Genomic DNA, 25,554 nt, shown 5'->3' on the forward strand with positions numbered 1-25,554 from the left:
CACTGTCCCATTTGCTTCGCTGACTTTTTGTGAGTTCTCAATAAAAACCTTTATAACTTATTCTCACTTGGTGTCCGAGTCATTTAAAACAGTAATACTATACAAGAGTCAAGAGTTATCTCAGGATAGAAATCCATCAGAAATGGACACTGGGGATGCAGCAGTCACCCCCTGATCAGCAAACACAGACTTGATGGTCAGGTTTCCATCTCATGGCCATTGGCCTTACCAGGCAGCACTGGGACTCACAGACCTCAATGACACTTAGCTCTGAAAAGCTCCCCAACCTTGCAAGAAATCTTGGGAGATCCACAACCCTTTTACACCCGGATGGGACCTACAACCTGCTTCAGAACACTTTGCTCAACATCCCAGTGTGCCTGCAATCCCCTCAAAATGCAGGACACTTCAGTGCCAACTGAACCCCACGGCCATCCCAAACCTATGCAGTCCGTCCGGCCACTTGGTGTCCCCACACCTCTATGGTGTAGCTGCCATCATCTCCCTTGACACCGCATCTGCTCATTCTGCCTCAGATAAGCTCCGGAGAGCTGCTTCAGGCTCAGCCCGTTGATTCACACCCTGGCACCAGAAGCACCAGCAAAGGTGCTTCACATCCAGCACCTTTGTTGTTTGGCTGCCTTCTCAGGTTAGAAATTAACGACTAGGGTTCACAATAACATTTGTGATAGGGGGCGCTAAGTTATTGATCGCAGTTTTGATGTATGCAGTAATGGAGTGAGGAATAGGACGAGGATCGAGGCAGCTAGGGCTAGTACGCCTCCTAGTTTGTTTGGGATGGATCGGAGAATGGCATAGGCAAATAGAAGTATCATTCGGGTTTGATGTGGTTTGACCCCCAGCACCAGCCACGGACAGTCCCAGCTCTTTCAGGCACCTCTGCACACTCTGAGGTCCCGCCATGGGGACCAACTCCCACTGCCGGGGTCCCCCTTGTGCAGGCCCGCCTGGAGCTCAAAGGGCCATCTCCGATTCCCGCCTGTGCCTCTTCTTCTCCTGCCCCGTGCCGCTGCGAGCAGTGCCCATCCACAGCCCGAACGGGACGGGGATCCTAAGCGGCAGCCGCACCCAGGCACCCGCACAGCGGACACTCGCAGCCCCGACGCAGCGCCCACAGGCGCGGGCACTCGGCCTCCCCACAGCCCGGGCTGGGGCAAGCCCGGATCCCAGGAGCCCCACACCACCCTCAGCCCCCTCACGCCTCATGGGCATGGGGGAAAAGCTGTATGGGGCGGCATGGTCGGGTTTAACAGCGGGAGGTCTGGTTTAAGTTCTCAGCTTCTCTGGGAAGGTGCTGGAATGTTCCTCCCTGTCCCGCAGAGCCAATGGCGCCGGCTCCGGGACGGGCCCGCCGCTGGCCAAGAGTGAGCCAAGCAGCGATCCCATTAACGCCTCTGCCAACATGGAAAAAATAAACCAAAAAAAGAGCAATGCTTCTTACAGAGCAAAAATCTTCAATATACTTTAATATATTGAAGTGCAAAAGTCACCATGCCCTTCCTCTCCGTAGCAGCTCTGGAGAGGAGCACATGACGTTTCCCTTTCCCTAAAAATGCGTCTCCTGAGAGGGCGGAGGCTCAGCCCCTCATTGCGGGACCTAAGCATTCAGTTGTTTGAAAAGACGATTTCTCTCCTCGATCATCTGCTAGGTAGGTACTATCTATCTTTCACTAGGCCGAATAGAACGACCTCTGGGGTCCCTATGTAGCTCGCACTTGAGTGAAGAGCGGCGAGTCCGGTTCTGAGGGAACGCACCGTCCGCCCAGTACCGCGCCCGGAGCGAGAGCGGCGCTGGGAACGCGGGTAAGTGGTTAAAAAAGTCCGTGGGTCTGCCCGGGGGCGGTCCGGGGCAGGCGGAGGTGGGGCTGATCCCCGCCGGCCCCGCCGCTCACACCGCCCCTCGCTCTACTCCCGGCGGCAGCGGCGGGGGCTCCCGGCGGCGGCGGCTCCCGGCGGCCGGTCGGACGGGGAGGGCGCCCGCGGGACAGGTAGGCACTGACCGGACCCGTCCCGTCCCCGTCCCGAGCAGCAGGTGCCGGGTACGGCAGCGGGGTTGAGGCGGTATCGCTCCCTCCCGGAGCGGGGATTGCCCTCGGCAGGAGCATCCTCCGGGGAGCCGCTGGGATGCGGTACTGCCCGAGGTGCCTCCGCCTTTGCGGAGCATCCCGGCGTGTTTGTCCCCGCGTTCGTGCGGGGTGACCGGGATGGTGGGGCGGGATGCGGGAGCGCTCGCTCGGTCCCGAGCCCGGGCGAGTCGGTTTAGGTTCTCCTCAGAGTACTTTTATTTATTTATTTATTTTCCGCAAAGTGCCTGTTTTTAAAGGTTGTCCTTCGTTTACAAGGAAGGCTTTTTTGGCTGTCCTGAGCAGAGACTGGAGCGAGTGCACACCCTGGAATAGAGGGATGCTTGTGTATAGGTGTAAATTAGCGTGACCCGCACGTGAAAATGCACATCTGTTTAATACCTTGATTTCGTTCCAGCATATGTCCCTCAGCAGAAGCTGCCTAGAGAAATTCTCAGTTGTGTGGTATCCTGCACAGATTTTCTTTTGGCGACAGTAGTAGTAGCGTAAACATTTCCTACTTTGTCTTTCAGCCAAGGAGTAGGTTCAATCTGGAAATGTAGGCACAAATCAATTAGGAAAAATACGCAGCTGCTTTTCCTAGAATGAGCTGGGAATGGACAACTTTCAGTAATCTTATTAATTACTTAAATGTTGCTGCCAGTCATTGAGTACTGAAGTGTAGTCAAATTGAGCATGCATCTCCTAGAATCACTCACAGCTCTGAAGTTTTTCCAAAGTACCAGCTTCTCACTATAGAGTGAGTTTAAAACCTCACTTGGAACGTGTCTTTGGTATAGAAGATGCTTCATAGATTATTTTATCAAGTTGGTAACTGAGCTTTGGCAGCAGTCTTTTAGAAAGCTGATTAACATAATGACTCTGTATAGGAAAAATGTTTTATTCCAGCATCTTGGAAGAACAAAGGAAAAAAATCTGAAAAGACAAGTCTGGAGAGTAACATTTGTTTCCCAGCAGATAAGCTGCAGACCTTTGCTGAAAAGTCTTAGATTCTTTGATTGAGCAGCATGTCTGATGTGAGGCTGAAACTGAAAGCTGGCTTCAGTTGCCTTGTCAACATCCCTAAATGGTATTTGTCCCCAACAGCACAATACTTGGAGGAAAGCATATGTAATTAGGTATGTGTGTTCTTCTTGAAGTGGAGGGAGTGGGGGGTGCAACCATCTGAGTTGGAGACAGAATTTAGCCAAGTAACTATTTAGGCCAAATAACTATTGCTTGCTAGTTACTGGCCCTGCAAATGAAGCAGTATTAGCATGTCTGGTTTGATTTCCCATCTCAAATCAGAAAATCCAGCTGGGCAGGTGTGCTCCAGATTTTTAATAAGCTGGACAAACTCTAATTTAGGACCAGGTTTCTACTTGTTTGCCTATGTAACTCATGCACCTGTGCAGCATCAATATATGGCACTCTATGTAATAAATTTTATTTAAATTTTCTTACAGAGCCAACCATGTGGCCTTGTCATACAATCAAATTTAAGCGTGTGTCACTCCCACAGGGGGTGAATCAGTGGCATCATATTAGGAGTGATTGTTAATATGCTGTGGAGATGCCCTGGCTTTGTGTGTGGTTCCTTGGCGTGTGGTTTAGAGACTGGAGTGTTAAAAGTCTCTGACAGAGCAGTTCACAGGACAGGCTATGAAATTTGTGTTCTTGCTCACTGATTATAGTCCATATCTGGCAAAAAAAAAAATTTCTGAACTGCAGGCAGCTCAGTGACCTGTGTGAAGTCAGCTGGCTGTGTCTTTCCCTGGAAATAGAGTTCCCCTTTTCTGGTGTATCAGGTGGTAAAATGGTCCAGAGGTGGCACAGCTCTCCAAGGGCAGGGCCGTGTACACCAGGTTTCAGTCCCCGCAGATGGAAACTGTACTACCCTTGCATTAGGGGAAGATGCCTTAGCCCTTTGTATATAAATTTCACCATTTAGATGTCTCCTTAAAACTGGGATAGCTAATGCCGTCATTTTGAATGTGAGTGGTAGGGTGGGAGTGGGCACCTGGAGGACCTCTCCAGGGGTTTCAGTGTTAAATGAGCTATTCTGAGGTGAGCAGAAGGGTTTAACCAAGTGAACAGTCCTTTGGTGACTTGCATAACCATGTTTTCCACAATCAGCTGTTCAGCTGTACGGGTGCACTCACCCCCCCCCCCAATGAAGCAAGTGCAGTTAACAAAAGCAATTAATTCATCTATGCAAAGAACACAGGAACTGTGCATTACCATACTTAAGTTTGATTAACATCTAGCAGAGTTTGGAGTGGGCTTTTGACTGCAGCTGGTAAGGATCCCTTGAATTTATATTCAGATTACTTGGCAGGAGTTTTGCATGGTTTCTGTATGTTGCTTTTTCTTGTCTAGGCATTTTAATTTCTTGTTAGGGAGAGCAAGTGGCTTTTGAGGAAGTCAAAAACCAGCTTCTTTGTGTACATGCCACAGTTTTAGTCTAATCAAAGATGTGTTGCTTTAAAAAACCCAAAGTTATGTAGATAGTACTGTAAGATGGATGTGATCCTATTTTTTAAAAAAAATTATTTTAATGGAACACAGTGTATGTGAGTAGTGTTTCCTCAGGTATAGACAGGAATGGTGTAGTGAAATGACAAAATTCTGACATCCTTACTCCTGTTAAGTGGTGTCTTCCTTGATGAATGATGCCAGTGGAATCAGATTTCAGTATGTAGTAGTTATGTTACTGACTCACTGCCAGGAATTTGATCCTGATTTTTAATACTAACAGATTAGTTTGTCAGTAATTAGTACTGACTTCATATGCTCCAGTCAGCATAGCATAAACGTAGATATAAGTGCAGTATTTTTTCATCTGTGAGAAAAATCTGTGTCTTGATATTCCAAATGTTGGGTTTTTTTGGTTTTTGTTTTTTTTTACTTGTGAAAAGAGTATGTATCATCTAAAGCCATCTGTCAGAAAACTAGGAGAAATGTTCTGGGGTGGGATTTGCTTTACTGGAATAGCTTTATTGATTGTGTCAGCATTCATGTTAATTAACCCATTCAAACTGTCTGGTCTGTAATTGATGTTTTGCCTGTGTAAGGATTTGTGGTTCATGCCTTTGGATGTACACGTTAAGTTTATATTAAAATGTGGACAGCCATCTCTTCCAGTTTTATCAGTGTTTTGTATCTGATTGTCAAAGAAATTAGCCTATAGTCAGCAGTGAGATACCAATTCTGAGCTCTTTTGATGTGCAAGACAATGAAAACATACAGCAGAAAACATAATTTTGACTTTGACATTGACTTGCTGTGTGACCTCAGGAGAGAAATGTAATAATTTTTCTGTTGCTGTAAAAGAACACCCTTCTCAGCCTACCAGATAATTCTTGTTGAACACGCAGAGGTGCAAGTGTGTGCAAAATTATTTTTTCAAAGAAACGTAAAGACTTTGTATCGGTGTGTCATTTTAGACTTAGGATCACTGGCACAAAGAGCTGCAGCTTGTATGGCTCTAGTGTCCACCACTGCAGCCACAGGAGATGTACAACAGCACAAGAACAATAGCAAAAAAATATCTTTCCTTTTATAGTCTACATCCAAGACAAAAGGCAAGAGGAACAATGAGATAATGAAGACAGGTGTCAAGCTCAAGTCATGCTATTTTTCATCAAAAGTCAACAGAAATTCCTACATTTAAAGGAATTAATAATAGCTCTTTTTTAGATGAGAGTCTTCAAATAAAAGACAGCGAAGAGCTATTTCTCTGCAATGCCAATATATTGCCAGTGTTGGCTAGAACCAAGGCCTCACCAAACAAAGGGCCAGCATCTTGTAAAGTACTGGGAATGCTGGGCACGGGCAAGGACCATGAAAGGCAAGGGGACATCTCAGAGAAGTCATGACCTTAGGATGATGCAGAGGATGTCTTTGTCAGGCTGGACGAGAGGGGACCAGCAGGGGTTTGTGGTCTGGGTAGAATTGTCCAGGCAAGAGTCAGGGTGGCCCTGAACCATTGTGGTGGTGTTTCTCTGGGGCAGTGCTCATCTGGAAGGGTCTGCTCAAAGCAGCAGTGGAGGGTGTGGAGAAGGAAGAAGGCTGGCTCAGGCTGCTTAATAAAGAAAAATTATCCAGAGGAGGGTAATATGTGTTTAGGGCATGTTTATGGGCAGTACCAGGGTGGAACACCAAAGCAGGGCTCAGAAGTTAACATTACTTTGATGGACTGCAAAGGAAAGGAGAATGAACTGGACAGGAGATGGTACGTGAGCTGCTAGTTTGCTGTTTGCCCCATTCCTTTTGGGAAGAAGCCACTGCTTCCCGAAGTTTCCTGCACATCACAGGCATTATGTATTCTTTATGAATTCATTATGAGTTCTTCCCACACAGTGCCTGTTTCTTCAGAGGTAGGTCCTGTAAGTCCCCTTCAGAGTGAGTAGTGCTGTATTTCAAGAGTAGTACAAGACAAAAGTTTCCAGTGCAAAATTATTCAAGAGACAGTATGGGCAGGAGGATGTTTTTCTTAATATGGTTTGGTCTCAGCCCTGTGAGACTACTTTTCATTAATGAAAGCAGAGACATCCGTACAGGGTTTCAATGAGTTCAGCATGTTTAAAGCAACTTTTGAAGTTTCTTCTATACAGAAGTCTTCTCTATATATTTTTCAGAATATTTTGTTGGCAGGGGAAGGGTTGGGTGTTCTTGGTGTATTTAAAAGATTTAGAGAGCAAGTAGTAAAATAACACTGTCACCTGGCAAGTTACTTGTCTTTGTCCTGTGAAAATGTTTTGATTATATCTTGCAGACAAATATTCAAGGCGGAGATAACTTGGACTTGTGATTTTTTTTTTTCCCATCCCCCACTTTTATTTGGAGCACAATTCTCTGCTGTCATAGGGCTTAGGAAAAGTGATTTAAAGTGATGTAAATAAATGATGGCTATGTTACATTACTTGCCCCGCTCTTCATGTGGCCCATAGAGAAGCTTCATAATCGGTTGATTTGGATGAGAGCTTTTGAATCCTGACTTTTAAAGTTTCAGCGTTGCTGGGCTGATTAACTAAAGAGCAGCAAAAGAGTTTCGATGGCAGGGCTCTGCCAAAAGGAGCCCCCAAAGTGAGTGTTTTGTGCGAAAGCATGCCTTGCAGTTTGAGCCCAGAGTGACAATGATTGTAACACAATGCTGCTCATGTGACAGTGAGACAAAGAGGCCATTATGCACGGCTGACTGGCATCAGATCCTCCAAAAGCCAATAGTCAGACCAAGCTTGATCACCCTGAGAATGTGAACACACTGGAAGCACTTGCATATAAAAAAAAAAAAATAAAAAAAAAAATAGAAAAGAACATGTGTGTTTGTGTGTGTGCCCGCCAAGGCCTGGTTGAGTTTTAAGTACAAAATGACATAATTGGTTTGTTTATGTTTTTTTGGAAGCTGCTGTCAGGAATCAGCAAAAAACATGTAACATAGCATTGAGAGCAGACGGAGTGGGAATAAGATGGAGTATGCCAACAGGCCAAGTGGATCTTCCACTTCCTTTGCTTCTTTCCTCCATTGCTTCCTTCTGTGTGCTTTTGGGCATCTGTAGCTGAGTTTTAATTTCCTCTGAAGTGTTTACAAAATTTTAGACCGCATTGGTCTGTCAATACACGTATCTCACGATCACTGGAACTTAAGCACAAATAATGACTATGTGTGTTTGTGGGAAGCATCTGTTTGGTGTCTTATAAACCCTCTTCAAAGGGTTCAAGAGCACTTGATACATGAAGAAATGACCCTGATGAGTTGTGAGCTGTGGCAGTCTTGGTCCCAAAGGCAGCAGGGCTGGAAATCTACTGAGTAAATAGGATACAGCAGCTGGAGTGGAGAGCTCTTCAATTAGAAAAGTATTTGTTCAAAAACAGCTGGTTTGCCTTTGCAACCTTGAGGGATGGATTGACTTCTCCAGCACATCCATCACATGGGAGGTGGCACCTGATGATGGCCAGATCACACCCTGCAGAGAGGTTTGGCCTTACTCCCTGACTACTGCTGTATGTCACTTTCCTCTTTACTGTTTTCCTACCATAAGAAAAATTTCACAATCTGCACAGGCTGCCTGAATCTATCCCTCTGTCACCACCAAAAACCCGAGGCTGCCTCTTTCATATCCTCTTGCCTGTGAAAACCCCACTTAACTCTCTGGTCTCCTTCCCTCCCCACCTCCTCCTGCTTAGACAGCGAAACTATGAAGGCAGAATGATGATTTGGGGCCCTTTTTTCCAGAGCTGTGTGTGGGCTCCTCCGGATCTGGGGGAGCCCCCTCGGGAGGGAGCCCTGGACAGGATATTTACCAGCGGCTCCCCCGTTTAACTCGTGGCTCTGCTCGCTCCGTAATGGAGCTTTCCTGCCTTTTTAATCCGCGCCACATGCGGGTGACCCGAGCAAACCCTGTGGGAAGACAGAAGCCCTGTTGTGTGTTTGTAGAGCAGTTGCTCGGAAGCTGATGTACAGCTGTGGCCGGGCTTGTTTGGAAGTGAAGAGTAACTTGATCTTTTAATCTTTTTTTTTTTTTTTTTTTTTTTTTTTTGTCCTTCATCTTTTTTTTTTTTTTTCCCCCTCCCCAGACTGATGTTGCAGATAACAACTGTTTCTGAAGGGTACCTGCCAATGAGATTGAAATGTGTATTTTAAATTGAGGGGTAGAGTTCATGAAGATTTGATCAGTCTGCAAAGAATGTCACTTCTGTTTGGGTTGTTTTATTCTTTTTTTAAATTATTTTACCCAGTTTCATTTCTTTCAAAATAAAAGGTGTAACTGTAGAGAAGCTGAGAGTCCAGTTTTCTTACTTGCATTGAGTAAACCAGGAGTGACTCAAGTGAGATCAGAGTAGCTGAGGTGGAGTTCATGATGCCAGACCCATTGTTTGTGCATCTTAGGATCTATGAAGACACACACATCTGTGTCATCCAAATATACCAAAGCTGCCTCCACCAAAGCCAGAACAACTGGCCTCATTTAATAGATAATTAAGTTTTTCTTTTAGAAAAAAGTGGAACTGCCATCACTGTGATGGACTCTGCTGAGAGTGCATAGGGTGCTCTCTGTGCTTTGGGGTTGGTTTGGATTAAAGGCACTACACATTGCAGGTTCTTTAAAAGAGAAGATGGTTCTGAAGGAAAAAATCACTACTTCAAGGGAACCTGTTTACACTCTGAACCCACAAAAGACTGCATTTTTAATTATTGAATAAGAGGATAGGGTGAGGAGTTGTTGAGAGAGTAAAACAAAAACACAGCAAGAGAAAAGCTTCCTTGTTTTAAGTATCCCCACTGCTTGTCAGTAGATTTTTCAATCTGCATAACCCATTTCAGGGAGCTATGAGACTTAATCTCATCTCTGGAACAATATTGTTCTTCTGCAACTTTAATGCACTTTTTAGAAATGCTACATTCTTTCTTGCTGAACACTAGTTCATGCCAATTTGCATTATATATGAATAATGACAGCCAGGATATGCATTCATGGTAAGTGAACCTCAAAGGATGCAGTGGTTTGGGGTTCTGGTCTGCACCACTAATATGCAGGAGAAGATTTTTTTTTTTTTTTTGTGCTTTTGCAGATGCCAAACTTTCTGTGTGTATTTTGAGAGTGTATCAACTTCAGAAAAGAGATTTTTGTTTGGCTTGTTTGCTGAAGTCGTGTGGGGATGCAGGGAGGAAATGCCCTTTCTCATCTAGCAATGAGACAAGTTGTGAAGAAACCCTGAGGTTGTTGCTGCTGCCTTTTGGTCTGTACGAGGAGGTTTTTGGGAATTAAGTAGAAATCCATTGCAGTCACTCCAAAAATGTCCAGTGCCACTGAGTGATGTTTCTGGAGCCTGCCTTCTAGATACACACTTTAAACTTTAATCTTCTTCTCTTGTGGGAGTCTCTACATTGACTTTTGAAAATTACCCTGCTTTGTGTTTCATGGCCTATCTTCAGGGAAATAGCAAAGCTTTAGTACACTGATGTTTTCTCTTAGGCTTATATGTGTGTGTTTTTTCTTCATTGCTGTTTCCAACAAGAAAACCAGTGGGAAAAACAAGCAAAAAACCAGACTGACGAGAGGGAATTATTTGCCTCTTCAGAGATGACCCAAATCTGTAAAAAAATTCTCTCAGTCATGACATTGGGTGCGGTGGTGGTCCCTTTGTAAATGTTTAGGACCCAGAAGTCTGTGTTTCATGATTTGCTACACCCAGTTAGTACCATCAGCACGATGCTCATGTCATTGCCATCATGGCAGGATATCAAACTGGAGGCATGGATCCCGGGCGTGGGTTGAAAATGGAGACCAACAGACCTAAATTCTGTTTCTGTTTCAGCCCTGCTGTTGACTTGTTTTGTGAAACAAGATTAACACTTAGACAGACGGGAGCTGAATACTTTCCATGTACAGTGTGGCCTCAAGAATAAAAGGCTAGTGTTAGAAGAAGTGTTGTAGATCTTATAGGGAATTATGTCAATTAAAATACTGTATGTGAGATTATTACATAATGTGTATCTCAAATAAATGTGCTTAAGTGAGTGCTATTTTTTGCTGTATTCACTAGGTTGAGGGAAACAGACATTTGCAAAAGAAAAGAGATCTCAAAGTAGAGTGCCATGTGGCAACTTTCTGGACCCCCATGTGGCATGGAGCAGCCTTGAACTGCTGAGAGTGCAACAAAAACCTTCAAACAGTGACAAAGAGCATCTGCCCTGGCTTGTCTCACCCATTGGGGCAGACTCTTTCCAAAAAAACAGTCACTTGCTCTCCTGGAGGGGGAGAATCAGTATCCCAGTCTGCCCTCCAGAGAGAAGACAGATTTACACATGGATTAGTTCAGTGGGCAGCTGACAGGTTGGGTCAGGCTGAGTGCCCATTGTGTGCCCAGCCCACAGTGGACAGCTTTGCTTCAGCTTCCAGCACAGAACCATCCTTCTGCCTCTCAGGAGTGGATGCAATGGGTATTGGTGTAGTTTTTGTTGCTCGTGCACACGTACTTTTACCTTTCTTTGCACTCTCTGAAGCAGCAGAGAAAATTGGTAAGAGAAGGTCAAATAATCCCTTGCTCCTTATTGGGTGATGTGGATGAAAAGTAGTTTTCAGCAATACTGCAGCTGGCCTGTCTGTCTTCATGCTTACAATAGCAACATACATTTCTGTGCTCTTGGTAGAAAGCCTGTGTGAAATTGGAAAGAAGTTAGCTGAGGGAGAAAGTGTCATTTTGCTATGTCAGGACAGTAGGTGCTAAGAGTTTGGGTTCTAGAGCCAAAAGAAAATCAGCTGGTCATAAAATCAGTTATTGGCCAGTTCAAGGTAGGTGGGATTTTCACCTGGTATCATGATCTGTGGATTTCAGAGAAAGGCAGTTCCTGAGCTCAGGTTTCATCCCAAGTTTCCGTGCAGATCAGAGGAGAGTGTCCATTCCATTTTTGCTCTTCCCTCGCTGTGATGGTCCAGTCCCTTTGCAAATGCTGTGCTGTTTGTCACTGTCCCCTCAGTCCTTTGCTCATCTGCTGGCAAGGTAAGGCAGTAGATGCACCACTGAATGTGAAATTTCACAGGGTGCAATTTCCAAATTCTGGGTTGCTCTCATCCATTAATGAGAGATGACACATTCGCACATTGAGGTAACCACTGCTCTTCCTTCTGAAAATGGGGACTTCTTTTAATTTATCTTTAAGAAAGGAAGAAAAAAGGAGGCACAATTTGCAATACTTAGTTTAATTGTTAATGAATGACTGAACCAAGGCCAACGTTCCTGTAGTTTTAACTGAGAGGCAGCAGAAGCTGTAACAGAGATGCTGCTAGTGCCAGTTGGGCTATAAGTTATAAGTCTACTTTACAAAGTTTCCCTGTTTTCTGGCACAGTCTCTGACACATACACTCCAGTCAATCAAAGTAAAGTGCCTAATAACAGATGTGGCAATTAAGCTGAAGAATTCTGTCTCTCTCGCTTAATTTTTATTACAGAGAATAACAGAGTACCTCATTAAACCCAGCATCATAGAGTTGGGTTTTTTTTTTTTAATTTGGCATACAAATGTCTGCAAAAATTAGATCTCTGAATAGGGTGCCTTGTTACGAAAGGTGCTTTGTCTGACAATGATATGGACAGACCATTTTTCTATGACAGATATGTGCTTGTGCTACTGCTGTCCTTTTGCACGCTGCAGAGGTACAGGCTTAAAGAAGTCAACATGTGTCCTGAAGGATGATATTTTGTGGGATTTAGGGCCTTGTGTTCAAGTTGATAAGAACATGGTCTTGATTTTTCTGGGTTCAAATTACACTGCCCTCAACTGAAATCAGCAGCAGGCACTTAAAAAGATTTCAGATAATCTGTGTAATGCAGGTAAATTAACATATTAAAGTAAGAGAAATTTTCTTGATGAACAGTATTAATTGCAACCTGAAAAAGTTGTCTTCTGATTGTTGGAGCTTCGAAGGTATTTGCCATCATCAGTTTCTTCTACTGATGTATTGGGCACTCTTTAAAAAGGCCTCTGATTCATCATTATACAAACTTAATTAAAGAATTTAATGGTTTGAGTTGCTCTAAAATTTATGGTTAGAGAAGACTGATACTGATATAAATCAGAACAGGAAGCTTTGATATGAAATTACTCTGTTAGTATGAAAGACATAAAATTACAAAGTTGTTTACTTGGTCATTCCTAGAAAGAATCTGCTTTTTTAATGCCTGCCACAAGTGTTAGTAGCAGTTTTATTTCTTGGAGGTTTTATTTATTCACTGAAGCACAGCATCTTGTCCTAAAGCTGCAGCTGGTACTCTAGGGGTGTATTGAACCAGTTTATGCCTGTGTACATTCTTTGTCTTTTTTTTACATTCTGCATCTAAACCTGCATGTTTATATATCCTCAGCGTGCAGAAAACTTGCAGACACCACTGGCACCTGGCAAAGTTGAATTTCTCCCCAGGAATTATTTTTTCTTCTGCTGGCACATAGGGAGTACTAGTATTAGGTACTAGAATTAGACAACTGCAAACATGTTTTAAATTTGTATTAATGTTTACAGAGGATGTAATGTGTTTAAGCCAGTTTACCATGAAAACCACATACTTTGCATATTACTCACTCTGTAGGCCTCTTGAGGTTTTGTTGTAATCCCTGTGAAAGTTCTTCAAGACAGAAGTTCTTCAAGACTTAAAGATAGGATTTATCCCTTTAATTGTGGGTTTGTTAAAAAGCTAGAATTAACCAGTCGCTTTCAGTTTTGAATTATGTTCTTCCATTTTCCCCTTTGAGTGCAGGAGCACTACATCTGTTCCAACCTCTGCAAATCACCAAAATAAAAGATGGAACTGAGTGAATGAACTGTCAAAGGAAATGCTTTTGCCTTCCCCATTCTTCTGCTAAAATGTTTTGAATTTTCTTTGTAGGGTGGTGGTTGTGGTGGCATGTGAGGTTTTGTGCAGTGAATCACAGATGCTTTGATTGCTGGAGGTGGAAAAACTGATCCGTAATGCATTGAAATGTTTCAGAAGCAGTTAGGGGGAAATGGTATCAGAATTAATTAATTCTGTTTTTTTTAAGCACATCATTTGAAACATGAAGTTTTTAAGCTGTGGTAAAGATTTACAGAAGTGTAATGCTTGGTGTAAATCATGAAAACAGGATCTAGCTGGAAAGAGAACTTTGTTTTCTGCTGGGCATTACATGCAAAATAGCATTTCACTGGATGATTAACAAGGGCAAATGTACTGAAGCAGAGTTGCCAGCAATTTTTTTTCACAAGCTATAGCATCTTCTTAGCATCTAGAAGTTGTAAACAAATGCAGGAGTTCAGATGTCTGATTTTCATAATGAGAGGGTCCAGTGAAAGGCTGTGACAAGAAAGGCTGCAGACTGAAGAATTTTGCCAGTGATAAGAGAGGCTGTGTCTAGGAAAGGGAAGAATCTAATGTATGGTGAAAATGTGTATGGAAAAACAGAAAGTGCATGTCATGGGGGAGGGAAGGAAACAGAGGCTGTCTTTGAAGAGGGCTGGAAAGCAGAAGACTTTTAAAGGAAGGTGGGAACATTTGAAATTGATCCTAAATTGCATAGGAAGCTAAAGTAATTATCTGAGTCCTTTGACTGTGCTCTTTTATATCCTGGCAATAAACTGGAAGTGACACGGTGTCTGGAAGGCTGGTAATAGGAAAAGAGGGGTCACAGAAACTTTGTTCAAGAGAGGGTAAAACCATGAATGATAATTTCCACAGCGGTGGAACCGGGGCATTGGTGTATTTAGGCAACCACAGGATTGTCCCAGGCAACTTGTCAGCAACCACAAAGTTTTCACAGTTACATCCATGAGTGCAATGTCCTTTTTTTATTATTTGCGTTAGGAAAAAAAAAAAAAGTCAGAAATCTATATGCTATATGGCTGAGGGACTATGACAAAAGTTTGAATCAGATATCTTTGTTGGGTAACTCAGTAATAAAGCTTTCATACATGGTAGTAATAGCTTATTTCAGAAATAATTCTCCTTTAAGACATGCATTTAACCATTTTCACTTAATTCTATAGTTTTCTAGCCTTGTACTATTAAAATAGACTTGGGGTTAAAATAAAGAGATGTTTCAATAAGGAATACATTTTTTGAAAAAAAAAAAACATTTAAAAATATATTAATTTAAAAAAAGAAGGAGGGGGAAGCAGAGGAGGATATGATATTTGTCTCAAGCCTATAATGTACAGAGTCTATTAAATTATGTTATTTGCCTTTTTTTGCTGAGAACTTTTAACTCCCAGCATCCACCCTGGGAAAGATGCCTAGGGCTGAGAGGTGACATCTGTGTATGGACCTGACACAGTTTTTCATGTTTCACCTGAAATGTCTTGTGTCAAACAAGCAAATCAGAATTTATGTTCAAGGTGCTGTTTCATCTTCTCAAAGTGTGCTTTTCAGAAACTTTGGTTTGGATTCTACACAGTTTTACCTGTCTTTATTTGGTAAATTTTCATTTGGGTGGGAAACAAAAAATAAAAAGCAGTGTATTTAGTCAAAAGATTTTTGTCAACAACTTATCCTGCTGGCTACCTGTGGAAGTAATCTTTAAACATACAATACCATGGTCTATAGGTAACCTTAATGGTTCAACACCTGTACTTGTTATCTGCCTGGAAAAAAGGGAAATACTTTCAAGTGAAAAGGCCCTAATTTATCAGACAATGACAGCTACAGTGAAGTGACCCCATGTTTGTGATGTTTGGCAGCCTTCCTCTGAGGAATAATAATGAGTCCATCTGCAAAGTATCTGGCATGCTGGCATCTGTCTTTACCATGCCTTTACCAAGCCTTGTGCAGACTTGACTTGCACTGAACTGTCCTTTCCTGCCCTTTTAATGCTAATTTGAGGGAGAAGAGGACTGGTAAGTGGATATATGGCCCCTGCCAGCTTAGCAGCTTCACAAACTCTCACTGAATGGCAGTGAGTGAAGTCAGCAGGCCAAGGACAATCTTGCTTTTCAAGAGGACAATTCCTAGAAGAAACTCTCACGATCTTTTGCAGTAAGAACAGGTCTTGTAAAAGATGCTGCTGAGTGTTCTGCAGGGAAGGACAGAGTGCTTGAGGACCTTGTTGCAACATTCCCATGCTTTTGGGTCTGTGCTGCAGCATGATCCATGCTATCCAGCCACCCATTGCGTCTGGAACTGTGTGGCTTTACTACTGCAAATCCACATGTTTGCTGGGTGGTAAAGATTCCTGTTTCCTCCCATGTTTGCAATTATCTTAATTCATTCTGTGCTTGTAATTGCAATGCAAGAGGTTGTTTGATGCTTACAAAACAATGTGCATTGTGGCAACTCCCAACCTCTCCAGGTTTCCACCAGAAAATGTTTAAGAAGGAAAAAAAAAGTTTAACTCAAAAATTTACTCCAGTTTACAGTTTTAATATAGTTTGAAGGCTGCTCTCTGTTATTTAAGATCAGGTAATATATTGTTGCATTTATATTTTGTAGGAATGGTAGAGAGATTCATTCTGTGAAATTACAGCATTACCATGAAATAAAGGACTGTGATGCTGTAGCTTTCAAAACTGGTAATTGCATCACTCAGGGGCAAATAAAGCCTGGTCTCCTCCAGACTTGTGCATTATCTCTGGATTCTCTGGAACTCCACAATTCAGGACTTCTTTCCCTCTCTTGCTTCCTGTTTAAGTGACCAATAAATTTACAAGTTATTGGGCATGAGGCCAGAACACACAGACAAACACTGTGATTACATAAACCTCATTTTCTTAGAAGCCTCTGATAATTAAAGAGAGACTGAAAAATAAAAATGACCTAATCTAATAACCAAAGAAGAATGGTCACTGATTACTGATTTATTTTTCTTTGCAGCGTAACTTGAAAAAAGTAGCAGCATATCTGTCTCCATCAAAGAGACTTGTTCCAGCTCACTCAGCCTTTGATTTGTTTATTCTTCAGACACCAATCTAAGTGAATTGCTTTTCTCACATCCATGCTTATCCCATCCTCAACAACTTTGGACTCCACAAATGTGTCAGTCTGTTTCACAGTGAGGTTTGAAATAAAGCAGCCCAGGTGAAGAGGGTCAGATCTGATTAGGCGGCATCAAGAAGGGCTCTTATCATCTCTGACCATGGAGGGTGTTAAAGTTTAGGGCCCTTCAGTCTAGGGCACTATTGGGTTATCCTTTAGCAAACTCTCATGCTGGCTGTGCAGATCCCACACATTTTCTGTCAGCCCTGCCAGCTTGGTCTGTCCTGAGCTCCCCGTGACAGTGACAATCAATGCTGCCTTTGGAGTGATATGTTTTGAGGATTTGGGAAAAGACCAGTCAGTTTCCATTTGCTGTGACTGTACATCTTCAGCCAGCCTAGGGTCTGTGTGATAATGCTCCTAATTCAGGTTATTTTGTATTTGCTTTATGAGTGAGATTTCATGTGACAAGGTGTCAAACTGATTTACTGATTTCCAAAGGGAAAACGCCTTCTGCTCTTCATCCATTAATTCTCTAATGTAATCGATAAAAGCAATCAGTTGTGGATTTTTTTTTTTTCACAGAAGCTAACACGGGATTAATCATCATTGACAAGATTAGGTCAGATTCAAATTTTGCTCTGCCTGACATCAGTCGTGAGAGAGATGTTTTTATAAGCAAATTGTGTCCCTGGTAGAGGAGCTGAGCCTCAGGAGCAAAGAGTGTTGTGGAAAAGACTCTGTAGGAAGTGAAAGACCAAACAATTCCTCACCCAAAAATGGTTTAAAAAACTCTTTTATCTCATGTGGAGCTGTAGTTTCCAATTGCAGTCACCAAGTCTGTGTAGGCACCTCTGGAGAGAGTGAGGGCAAGGACACCGGCAAGGGGCTTTGAACAGATCACTGTGTGGTTTACAATTCAGTCTGAAATTTGAAGAAATCTTTGAGGAGAAGATTTCTTTTGAAGTAGCACATGCTATACATGCAGGTTGATGCCATGTCAGTGCAATTAAGAATAGGTTTGCAGCCCAAAAACATTTTGATGTCCCTGTGCCCTACCACTGCAGAAAGGCAGGACTGAATGCTGTAAAACCTTTGAGATGCCACACAAACTCTCACTGCTCTGGAGTTTGTCCTCTAACTAAATGGCCCGTTCCTGCTGCATTTTTCATGTTTCAATGGTAAAAATGCCTTTGCAACAGTAATGGGAAAGCTGCATCAGCATTTCCCTTGGTCTTGGGTCCATTATGTCATGTTAGCCACTGTGTCGTACTATTCTCTGCTGCTCATGCAGTTCTAATCCTGGTTAATTCTCTGGCAGCACTTGATTTTGCTGACCAAAAAATATTTGTTTGCAGCCTTGAGCTACCTTCACTTCTTCCACAGTGTCCATCATATCTTCCCCTGCCCCCCTCAGCTCCACCTGTATTTATCTACCTTTTATTACAAGAAATCTGTGCACCCTCAGCTTTGCCTGTGGCTCTGCTCTGGGTGGGTGGAGAGATTAATTTTGTGAGCATGTTGTAATTTTCACCTCATAAAGAAGGATAATTTTTTTGCCTCTTTTTTTAGTCATCTGTTCTTTCTCTGGTTTTGATCCTGAAATCTCCATGGGGGAAAAAAAACTCTCAAACCAAATAAAAACTGTCAACACAGTTACTAGTGGCAGAGAAAGTGCCTAAAAATCTCAGATATTGGGTATTAATGGTTAACTGTCTGTGTTTACACATACATAGTGCACATACATGATTTTGCATCAGCTTACTAGTGAGACAAATGCAATTTATGTAGTTGCTCAAGTTTGAATGTATTTCAGGGGAGTACCTGTAATTTATGGGAGTATATTTTGTACACTTTTTACACCATTTTAAAATGAGCTTGTTAGTAATTATAATAAACCTTGGGGTGATCAGGTTTATTTTTTTTTAGAATGACTGTTATTGATTATCTGATTTTTTTATAAAATAAATATAAAATGAGTTAAATTTCCTTAATTAGCTGACGGAGATTAAGAGAGTACTCTACATTTGTTTCATGGAGATACACTGCTTTCCTGTTAAAATTTTTAAATCATGGGTATGGATTAAAGTTGAGGGAAACAGAGAAGTCTGGCCTGAGCAGACACTGGTACTGCCTTGAAGTTCCTGCCTGAAATAGGAATAAAGATACAGCTTTGTCAACGAGAGGTTTTGCCTCAAATGCTGTAGAAAAAACTAACAGACAATAAGATTTTAGTGTTCTGTTGTGGAAGGAAGTCCTGGTGGTGAAACACCAAGGATTATTTTAAATTTGTTGGGTTTTTTTTTCCTGTGTCGTGTATATACTAATTTGCACAGGGAAGGCATTCCTCAAAATGAGCATTTTCAGTACTTAAACTACAGGTTCTGTGTACATGTAGATAATTGAAATACTCATGTTTTATTGGGTGAGATAATTTGAGCAATATATGGTATGAAAAGTGAATCTCTGAACAGTTGTTCTTGGTGCAAACCATAGGCAGCAAGAGTTAAATGAGTCATCTACATCTTTTATTGCTAATATCAACACTTCAGCAATGCTAATCAGCTGTACTGATTTTCTGTTTTGATTTTCCTTAATAATTAAGCAAAAGATCTGGAATGCAATCAAGTTTACTCTAGGGGGTTCATGCAAATTTTTTTTTTTATTTTAAATTTTGTTAAATGTATCCTGCAAAAGGAAAGTTGCTGAAGTCAAGAATAAAAGAAAGAAAAAAGGGAAAATACCATTTACAGTCTGCTTAATCAGAGTGAATATTTTCAATGAAATCACAACTTCACTGCAATTATTATGTGAAAATACAGCTGCTGTTGAAATAACTGCACATTGACTGCTTTGCTGCATGCAGAGAAATAGTTACAGACCATGAAATACCTTTCAGCAGCCTGCTTTTTAAAGAACAATTCAGCATAATAGGATCATCTCTGTATCCTCCAGTACCTTAAATATAATAATTTCATGTTGTGAGCTTTTTTTATGTTGACTTCTGAAGTAAGAGTTAAGTAAAGTAAGTTTTGTCTCTTTTTTTTCCCATGGTCTTGTGGTCTTCTTTCTCATATAATAAAGTGATTGACTTATAACTTGCTTTATTCTGTTCCATAATATTTAAAGTAAGAAATTGCTATTTCTGCATTAATTTGCTCTGTTAAAAATATTTTTATTAAATCAAACATACTTATTAGAAATTATTTTCTAATTATTTTCATTTATTACATTGAATTATTTTCATTTACTACAGATTAGACCGAAGAATCTAATTTTTTTGTTACATCTGTTAGAATCAGTGTGTAAGTGAGGAAATAAGGTCAAATGTTCACTGAAACAGAAATGTAGCTTAAGTCATTACAAATAAATTACATGTTAATAGCATTCCTTCTGGCATTTGTGGATTAATGGCCAGTTGCATTAAGAGTGTTTCCAGCATGCAAATTAAAATAATTTACTTAGTAAAAGTGTTAGGATAATCTTTTCAGACCTTCGTGTTACTACAACAGCTTCCTTTAATGAATGTTTATTCTGTTTGGAAACCGTACAGCTGGCTGAGGAGGGGGAATTAAATTTTGGGGAATTCTAGTTTAAGGAGCAGTGACAGAGCAGGGTGAGGCTGTGGTGGCCGTGGCAAGGCACAAACCCTTCCTGTAAATGAGGGATGTGCAGGGCTCCTGGTGCTGTGTCACAGCTGAGCCTCTCCACTCTTGTGGTCTTGAGCAAGTGCCAGCCTTTATTCCAGACCTCAGCTCTGGCTCTGGGAGTGGGCAGAGCCTGGCTGAGCACTCCCAGCCTGGGTGGCTGCATCTGGAGGGGACAGCAGGACCTCTGAGGGGCAGTTTGCCACCAGCTGACCTCGTGGGGAACGCCTCCATTTGGGCTCTCCTTCCAAAGTGGGCATGGTGTTGCTGCTGCTGGGAAAGCAGTGTGTGTTCCTTGAGGCGCCCCTTCCTTTAGATTAATGATAGATGGATCAACATTGTAGTCTTCTTTAAATTCTGTATGGTATTGCTAATGTACTATTTCTTTTTCTCCTCGCAGTCACCTCTTTGGAAAGATGGTTCTTCATTTCAACTCCCTTTTTGGCCTCCCTGTCATACTCCTCCTGTACCACTGGATGGGTTCAGCTGTGTCTTTGAATCTGGAAGATCCCAATGTGTGTAGCCACTGGGAAAGGTAATGCTTTCCTTTTGGAAAAATAAGTGATGTAAATTCTGATGTAATAATTTTGCTTTGCTTTGCTTGGCATGCTTCAAATTATTGAAGGCTTTTAGCTGAGTTTAAAAACAAGGGAAAAGAATTCATTTTACTGCAGGGGCAGGTGAGTTCATGGATAAGTAAAAGACTATTTAACAGTGGGCTGAAATGCATCTTTGCCTTGGGGGTCAGGATGCAAAGAACCAGTACTAGCAATGTTACACAACCATCTAGGTACTAGAAGTGAGTAAAAATAGCTCTTTCCAATTTAGGTGAAAAGAAGTTTTACATATGCAAAATATAATTAACCATATTGGAATTTGGCCAAATTTGATTATGCTGATTCCTTCCTATTCAGCACTCACAGGATCTGAATTAAGATTTGTTGTTTAATTATTTTGATGAGGTTCAAAAATTTATAACATGCAAAATGAAATTCATCATCAATGTAGTTGGTCTTGCTTGTTCATCCAATTTCATGTGAATTGCAAAAAGCCACGATGAGTTGGGAGAGGTTGAGCCTCGAGCATCTGCTGAACTTCTTTCCTTGTGTAAAGGTTATGATAGTGGAAACAAGACTTCTGGTGTCATTATAACTGTTGTGCCTGTAATTGATCAGCTGGTCCATGAGAAAATCTTAATTTTCACAGTTCACTTGAGGACATTAGTATTTCCTGCACTTAATGTAAACTGTGTTGTGTACTTACTCATGGGGAGTGCTGCTGAGCCACTGTACATTTATTTTTGATTGTTATAGCTGAATCTTTACAAAGAGAATTGAAACTTGTATTTACTTTTTAATAAAGTCTCTCTATTAAAAAAACCCAAACCCAGCACATAAGAATATTCCTTGGGAATTTACCTCAGCTTCAGGTAAAGGATTTGGCACCTCTGCCTCAGCTGCTGTGTGCAGTTCATGCAACTGTGTGTGTATGAAGTAGTCACCATATTAAATACCTGTTTGCAGTAGCCAGGAATTTGTCTGCAGTGTTACTGGGTACTGTCCTGTATTTGTGTGCTTTGTTTACAGTTTTTGTAGATAGAAGTGGTTTTGGGGGAAGCTACAACATAGCGAAAGCAAAATGGAAAAAAAAAAACCCCAAATATAACTATTTACACTACATAATATAATTCAAAACAAGCCAATCAAAGTCTGCAGAGGGAAAAATACACCCAAAAATGTATCCAGTGAGCATGCCCACTTTGTTGCATGAACTTTTTTTCCTTCTTGTGCTCACAACCAGAGCAGAGCTCCAAATAAACTCAGTGAAACATTCACACTGCTGCCCAAAGCAGGTGACAAATGGACAGAAGTATGAAAGGGCAAAGCACCAGACAGAAGCTCTTGACTGCCCCTGTCACTGATGTATGCTTTAAATAAAAAACAGACCTCAGTCACTACTAAAATGGTGAGAAGGGGTGGGTAGAGAGTGCCCTGCCTCAGGGTAAGAGCGCAGAGCCTCAGGCAAGCGCCAGCATCCCACTGATATTTTGTTGGGCTGGGACAGCTGGGTGGATTAGGGCTGCTAATTCCTGCTTTCCCTTCTTACAGGAAAACAGGGAGCAGGGTGTGTGCATTTAGGGGTGAGTGGCTCTGGATGTGCTTCCCCTTAGGCGTAGACGGTGACAGCAGGATGAGGAGACCGTGGCTGTCACCCTGCACCGAGGGCTCAGAGCTCAGAGAGGGTGTGAGGGGAGGAGAGGGAGAGCTGGGTGAGCTGTTCAGTGTTTTGGCTGGTCCTGGGAATCAGTCCTGCTGCAGGAGCTTGCCACGCATTCCTGTATTTTCAAGCTCCCTTGCGCAACCCAGGAATGGCTGCCAGCACAAACAGCCTCTCAAAGAGTTTTCTAGGATGATTCAATATTTTCCCCTTTTGAGACAGGGCTCTGCTCCTCTTGTCCTACTGGCAGCTTTGGAAGCTCTCAGCATGGATTTGTTTCTAGGACACTGTATAATTGTGTAACTTGGCAAAAAATAATAGTAGGATTTCGTATAGTATTTCTGGGGGTGTGGTGTGGGTGGTTCTCTGTTAAAAATTATCCAGTAAGCAGAAGAAATTATGGTCTTCAGTATTCATTAATTTCTGATTGCTGACTAGACTGTTTGGTGGTATGCCTGTAATGTAATTTTTCAGTAATTACTACTCAGGTATATTTCTGTGTTAACATTCACTTAGTATATAAGTGCACTGGATGTATTCTTATAGGCCCATTTTTTTTCTTGTAAAAACTTGATCCCTATAGGATCAAGTTTTTTTACAAGAAATTTCTCAAAAAGTCCTTTTTTTTTCTATTTTGAATGATAATAGAAGAAACCTCATTTTCTGTCTCCTTAACTAGTTGTTCAATTATCCAGTTGATTAATAAAATTTTCTATAGGAGAACACCTAATATGCACTACTTCCATTTGCTGCCTATTTGAGTTACAGCTGTTCTCATCTTAGAAAAAGTTAGGCTGACATTACATTTCTTTAAATGTCGAGTAGTGGAATTTCATCAAATGTGCTACACAGTATAAATATGATGACTCTCTGCATGCTTATTTTTCTTTGCAAGCTTTCCGTGTCATTTTTTTAGACATGAGTATTTTGTTATATTTTTTCCATTCTGTAACAGGATTCTGTAAAAGACCTAATTAAATGAGACTGTACTAAAAGGACTTGCTTGATGATCTCCCGTTTTTCTTTCTGTCTCTCCCCAGTTACTCAGTTACAGTGCAAGAGTCATATCCACATCCTTTTGATCAGATTTACTACACCAGTTGTACTGACATCCTAAACTGGTTCAAGTGCACACGACACAGGTGATGTATAAATCCTAATATTGTCAATTTGCTGACATGTTTAAGATTCTTGACTCAAAATCAAGCATTGTATGTAGGATTTTTTAGCTGTAGTGTCCAACCCTGTCTAACTGCTGTGATCTGTGTCAGCTGGAAAATGCCTGTCCAAGCAATGTCACATACATTTTATTAGCAGGTTGGGGTGTTCTATCCCATGGAGTGCTAACAGAAAGCAAACAGCTTGGGAAAACTAAATTCTCCAGACCCTGCAAGGTGTATTTGTTCAGAAATATCACAGGGAACCCTTGTTGCTTGCAGTGTTGTGTTCTGGGGGAAGTGAGTGTATGCTGCTTGAAAGAAAAGTAAAAGGATTTGTTGAAGGAAACTTCCTGTGCAAGCAGAAAGCAGCAAGCAAGGATTGAATGAATAAAAACTGGTGACATCTGTAAAGAGCATTTTCCTCAGAGGAATATGCCCATGGGTATGAACCATGACAAGTGAAAAAGTCCCCATTTTTTTCCTGTTTCCTGGCACCCATGAACCTAAGGCATGCCAGGGAAACCCTTGGACTCTTAAGATTAGCAACAGATAAATCGAGACAACTTGGAGCACTTCCTTTCTTTTCTTATGACACCTGAATGCTTTTTAAAATGTCTAAGAACGCAACCTGTCTTGTTTCTGAACCAAGGCATGTGACCAACGCTCCTTCCTCTCTTTAGGATCAGTTACCGCACTGCCTACAGACACGGTGAGAAAACGATGTACAGGCGCAAATCCCAGTGCTGCCCCGGATTCTATGAGAGCAGGGAAATGTGTGTCCGTAAGTTCAGCTTCTCGCTGTCACTTTTTTGGCTTTGAAACTCCGCCGCTGTGCTGGTGGGACTCCCCAGAGTTGCTCCCAGAGTTCCAGGAGCTCGGTTACTCGCCAGTGATGCATTTGCAGCTCTCGTTGGAGCCAGCTGGGGCTGAGCAGATGCAGGTGAAAGGAATGGTTGGATTTCAGGTGTCTTAGGTGGCCAGCCAGCTTTCATGTGGTTCCAGCTAATGATCGTGTGGAAAGTGCACTGTGCAAGCATCAGTGTTTTGAACACAAGGTTTAAAACCACGAGGGACGTGGAAGACTTTTCTCCTCGGAGCAGACCCCAGCAGATCCTCATGCTGAACCTCTCTTGGGCATACAGGGGTTTGTAACAACTCTCGGGAGGTCTCAGCACCTTTTCTGGGTGGCACATTCCTCTGTCTCCTCATCTAACCCAAAATTGGGAAAATTTGTGGCCGGGGAGTCTGGAGGCAACCTTGGCTCACTTCTTTCTCTCTCTCATTTGGCCTTGTGCAGACCTAGGGAGGTCTTAAAATGGTGTTTGATAAGAACATTTTTTATGTCCTGGAATTGGAAAAAAAAAAAGGTTTGATCCAAAACATTTTCTGCTTGTGCAAAAAGCAAGGTCAAAATATTTTTTAGAAAACTAATATATCTGATAGCAGATTGGCAATGATTTTAACTTTTTTTTGTAATATGTACACATTAGACTTACAAGAACCAATTTCTGACTACATTTGGTTATTATACAGCATGTGTGAATAATGATATTTAATTTTTTTAGTAGGTAATATTAGGTAGAATATTTTTTGAAGTGTGTTACAGTTTGACTCGTGATGTGATGACAGGTGTGATGGTGATTCTCTTATGTGACAGCAGCTTTTACACAGCTATAGCACATGTAGTAAATTCATTGTGTTAACACAATGATATTCAGAACCTGAAAAGTTAAAATACCATTGGACATGCCAATTTTTTCTGTTACTACATGAAAATATGCCTGATAATGATACTCAGGACATATCTGCTCTGACTTCTGAAGTGATTCTGGAATGCCTTAGACTTTAAATTATGTGAAAATTCAGGTCCTTCAGTGTAGCTGAGTTTGCATTTATTTGACCTTGGAAGAAAGAGAGAGACCTTCAGTTTTCATAATCTCCAGCTGGAGCATTTCCATTACTGCAATTTTATTTCCATGCTGGGTGGATTATTTTCTTTACCTA

The 25,554-nt window shown here is 41.8% G+C and overlaps 1 protein-coding gene across 2 annotated transcripts in view; it reads left to right on the plus strand.

Annotated features, from left to right (window-relative positions):
- The first annotated feature begins 1,937 nt into the window (after positions 1 to 1,937).
- MEGF10 (multiple EGF like domains 10) overlaps positions 1,938 to 25,554 on the plus strand; it is an 85,943-nt gene continuing 62,326 nt past the window's right edge. The window contains exons 1-4 of one of the 2 annotated variants that reach the window (XM_036403587.2): positions 1,938 to 2,009; positions 20,574 to 20,708; positions 23,431 to 23,532; positions 24,231 to 24,331. In XM_036403587.2, coding sequence (XP_036259480.1) covers positions 20,590 to 20,708; positions 23,431 to 23,532; positions 24,231 to 24,331 — 322 coding nt within the window. In that variant the 5' untranslated portion in view covers positions 1,938 to 2,009; positions 20,574 to 20,589. Of the gene's footprint in view, positions 2,010 to 8,066; positions 8,091 to 20,573; positions 20,709 to 23,430; positions 23,533 to 24,230; positions 24,332 to 25,554 lie in introns of those variants that run through there. The other variant, XM_036403588.2, reaches the window with a different exon arrangement.

This window comes from Molothrus ater, chromosome Z, assembly GCF_012460135.2.
Source record: "Molothrus ater isolate BHLD 08-10-18 breed brown headed cowbird chromosome Z, BPBGC_Mater_1.1, whole genome shotgun sequence".
Classification (NCBI taxonomy): Eukaryota; Metazoa; Chordata; class Aves; order Passeriformes; family Icteridae; genus Molothrus; species Molothrus ater.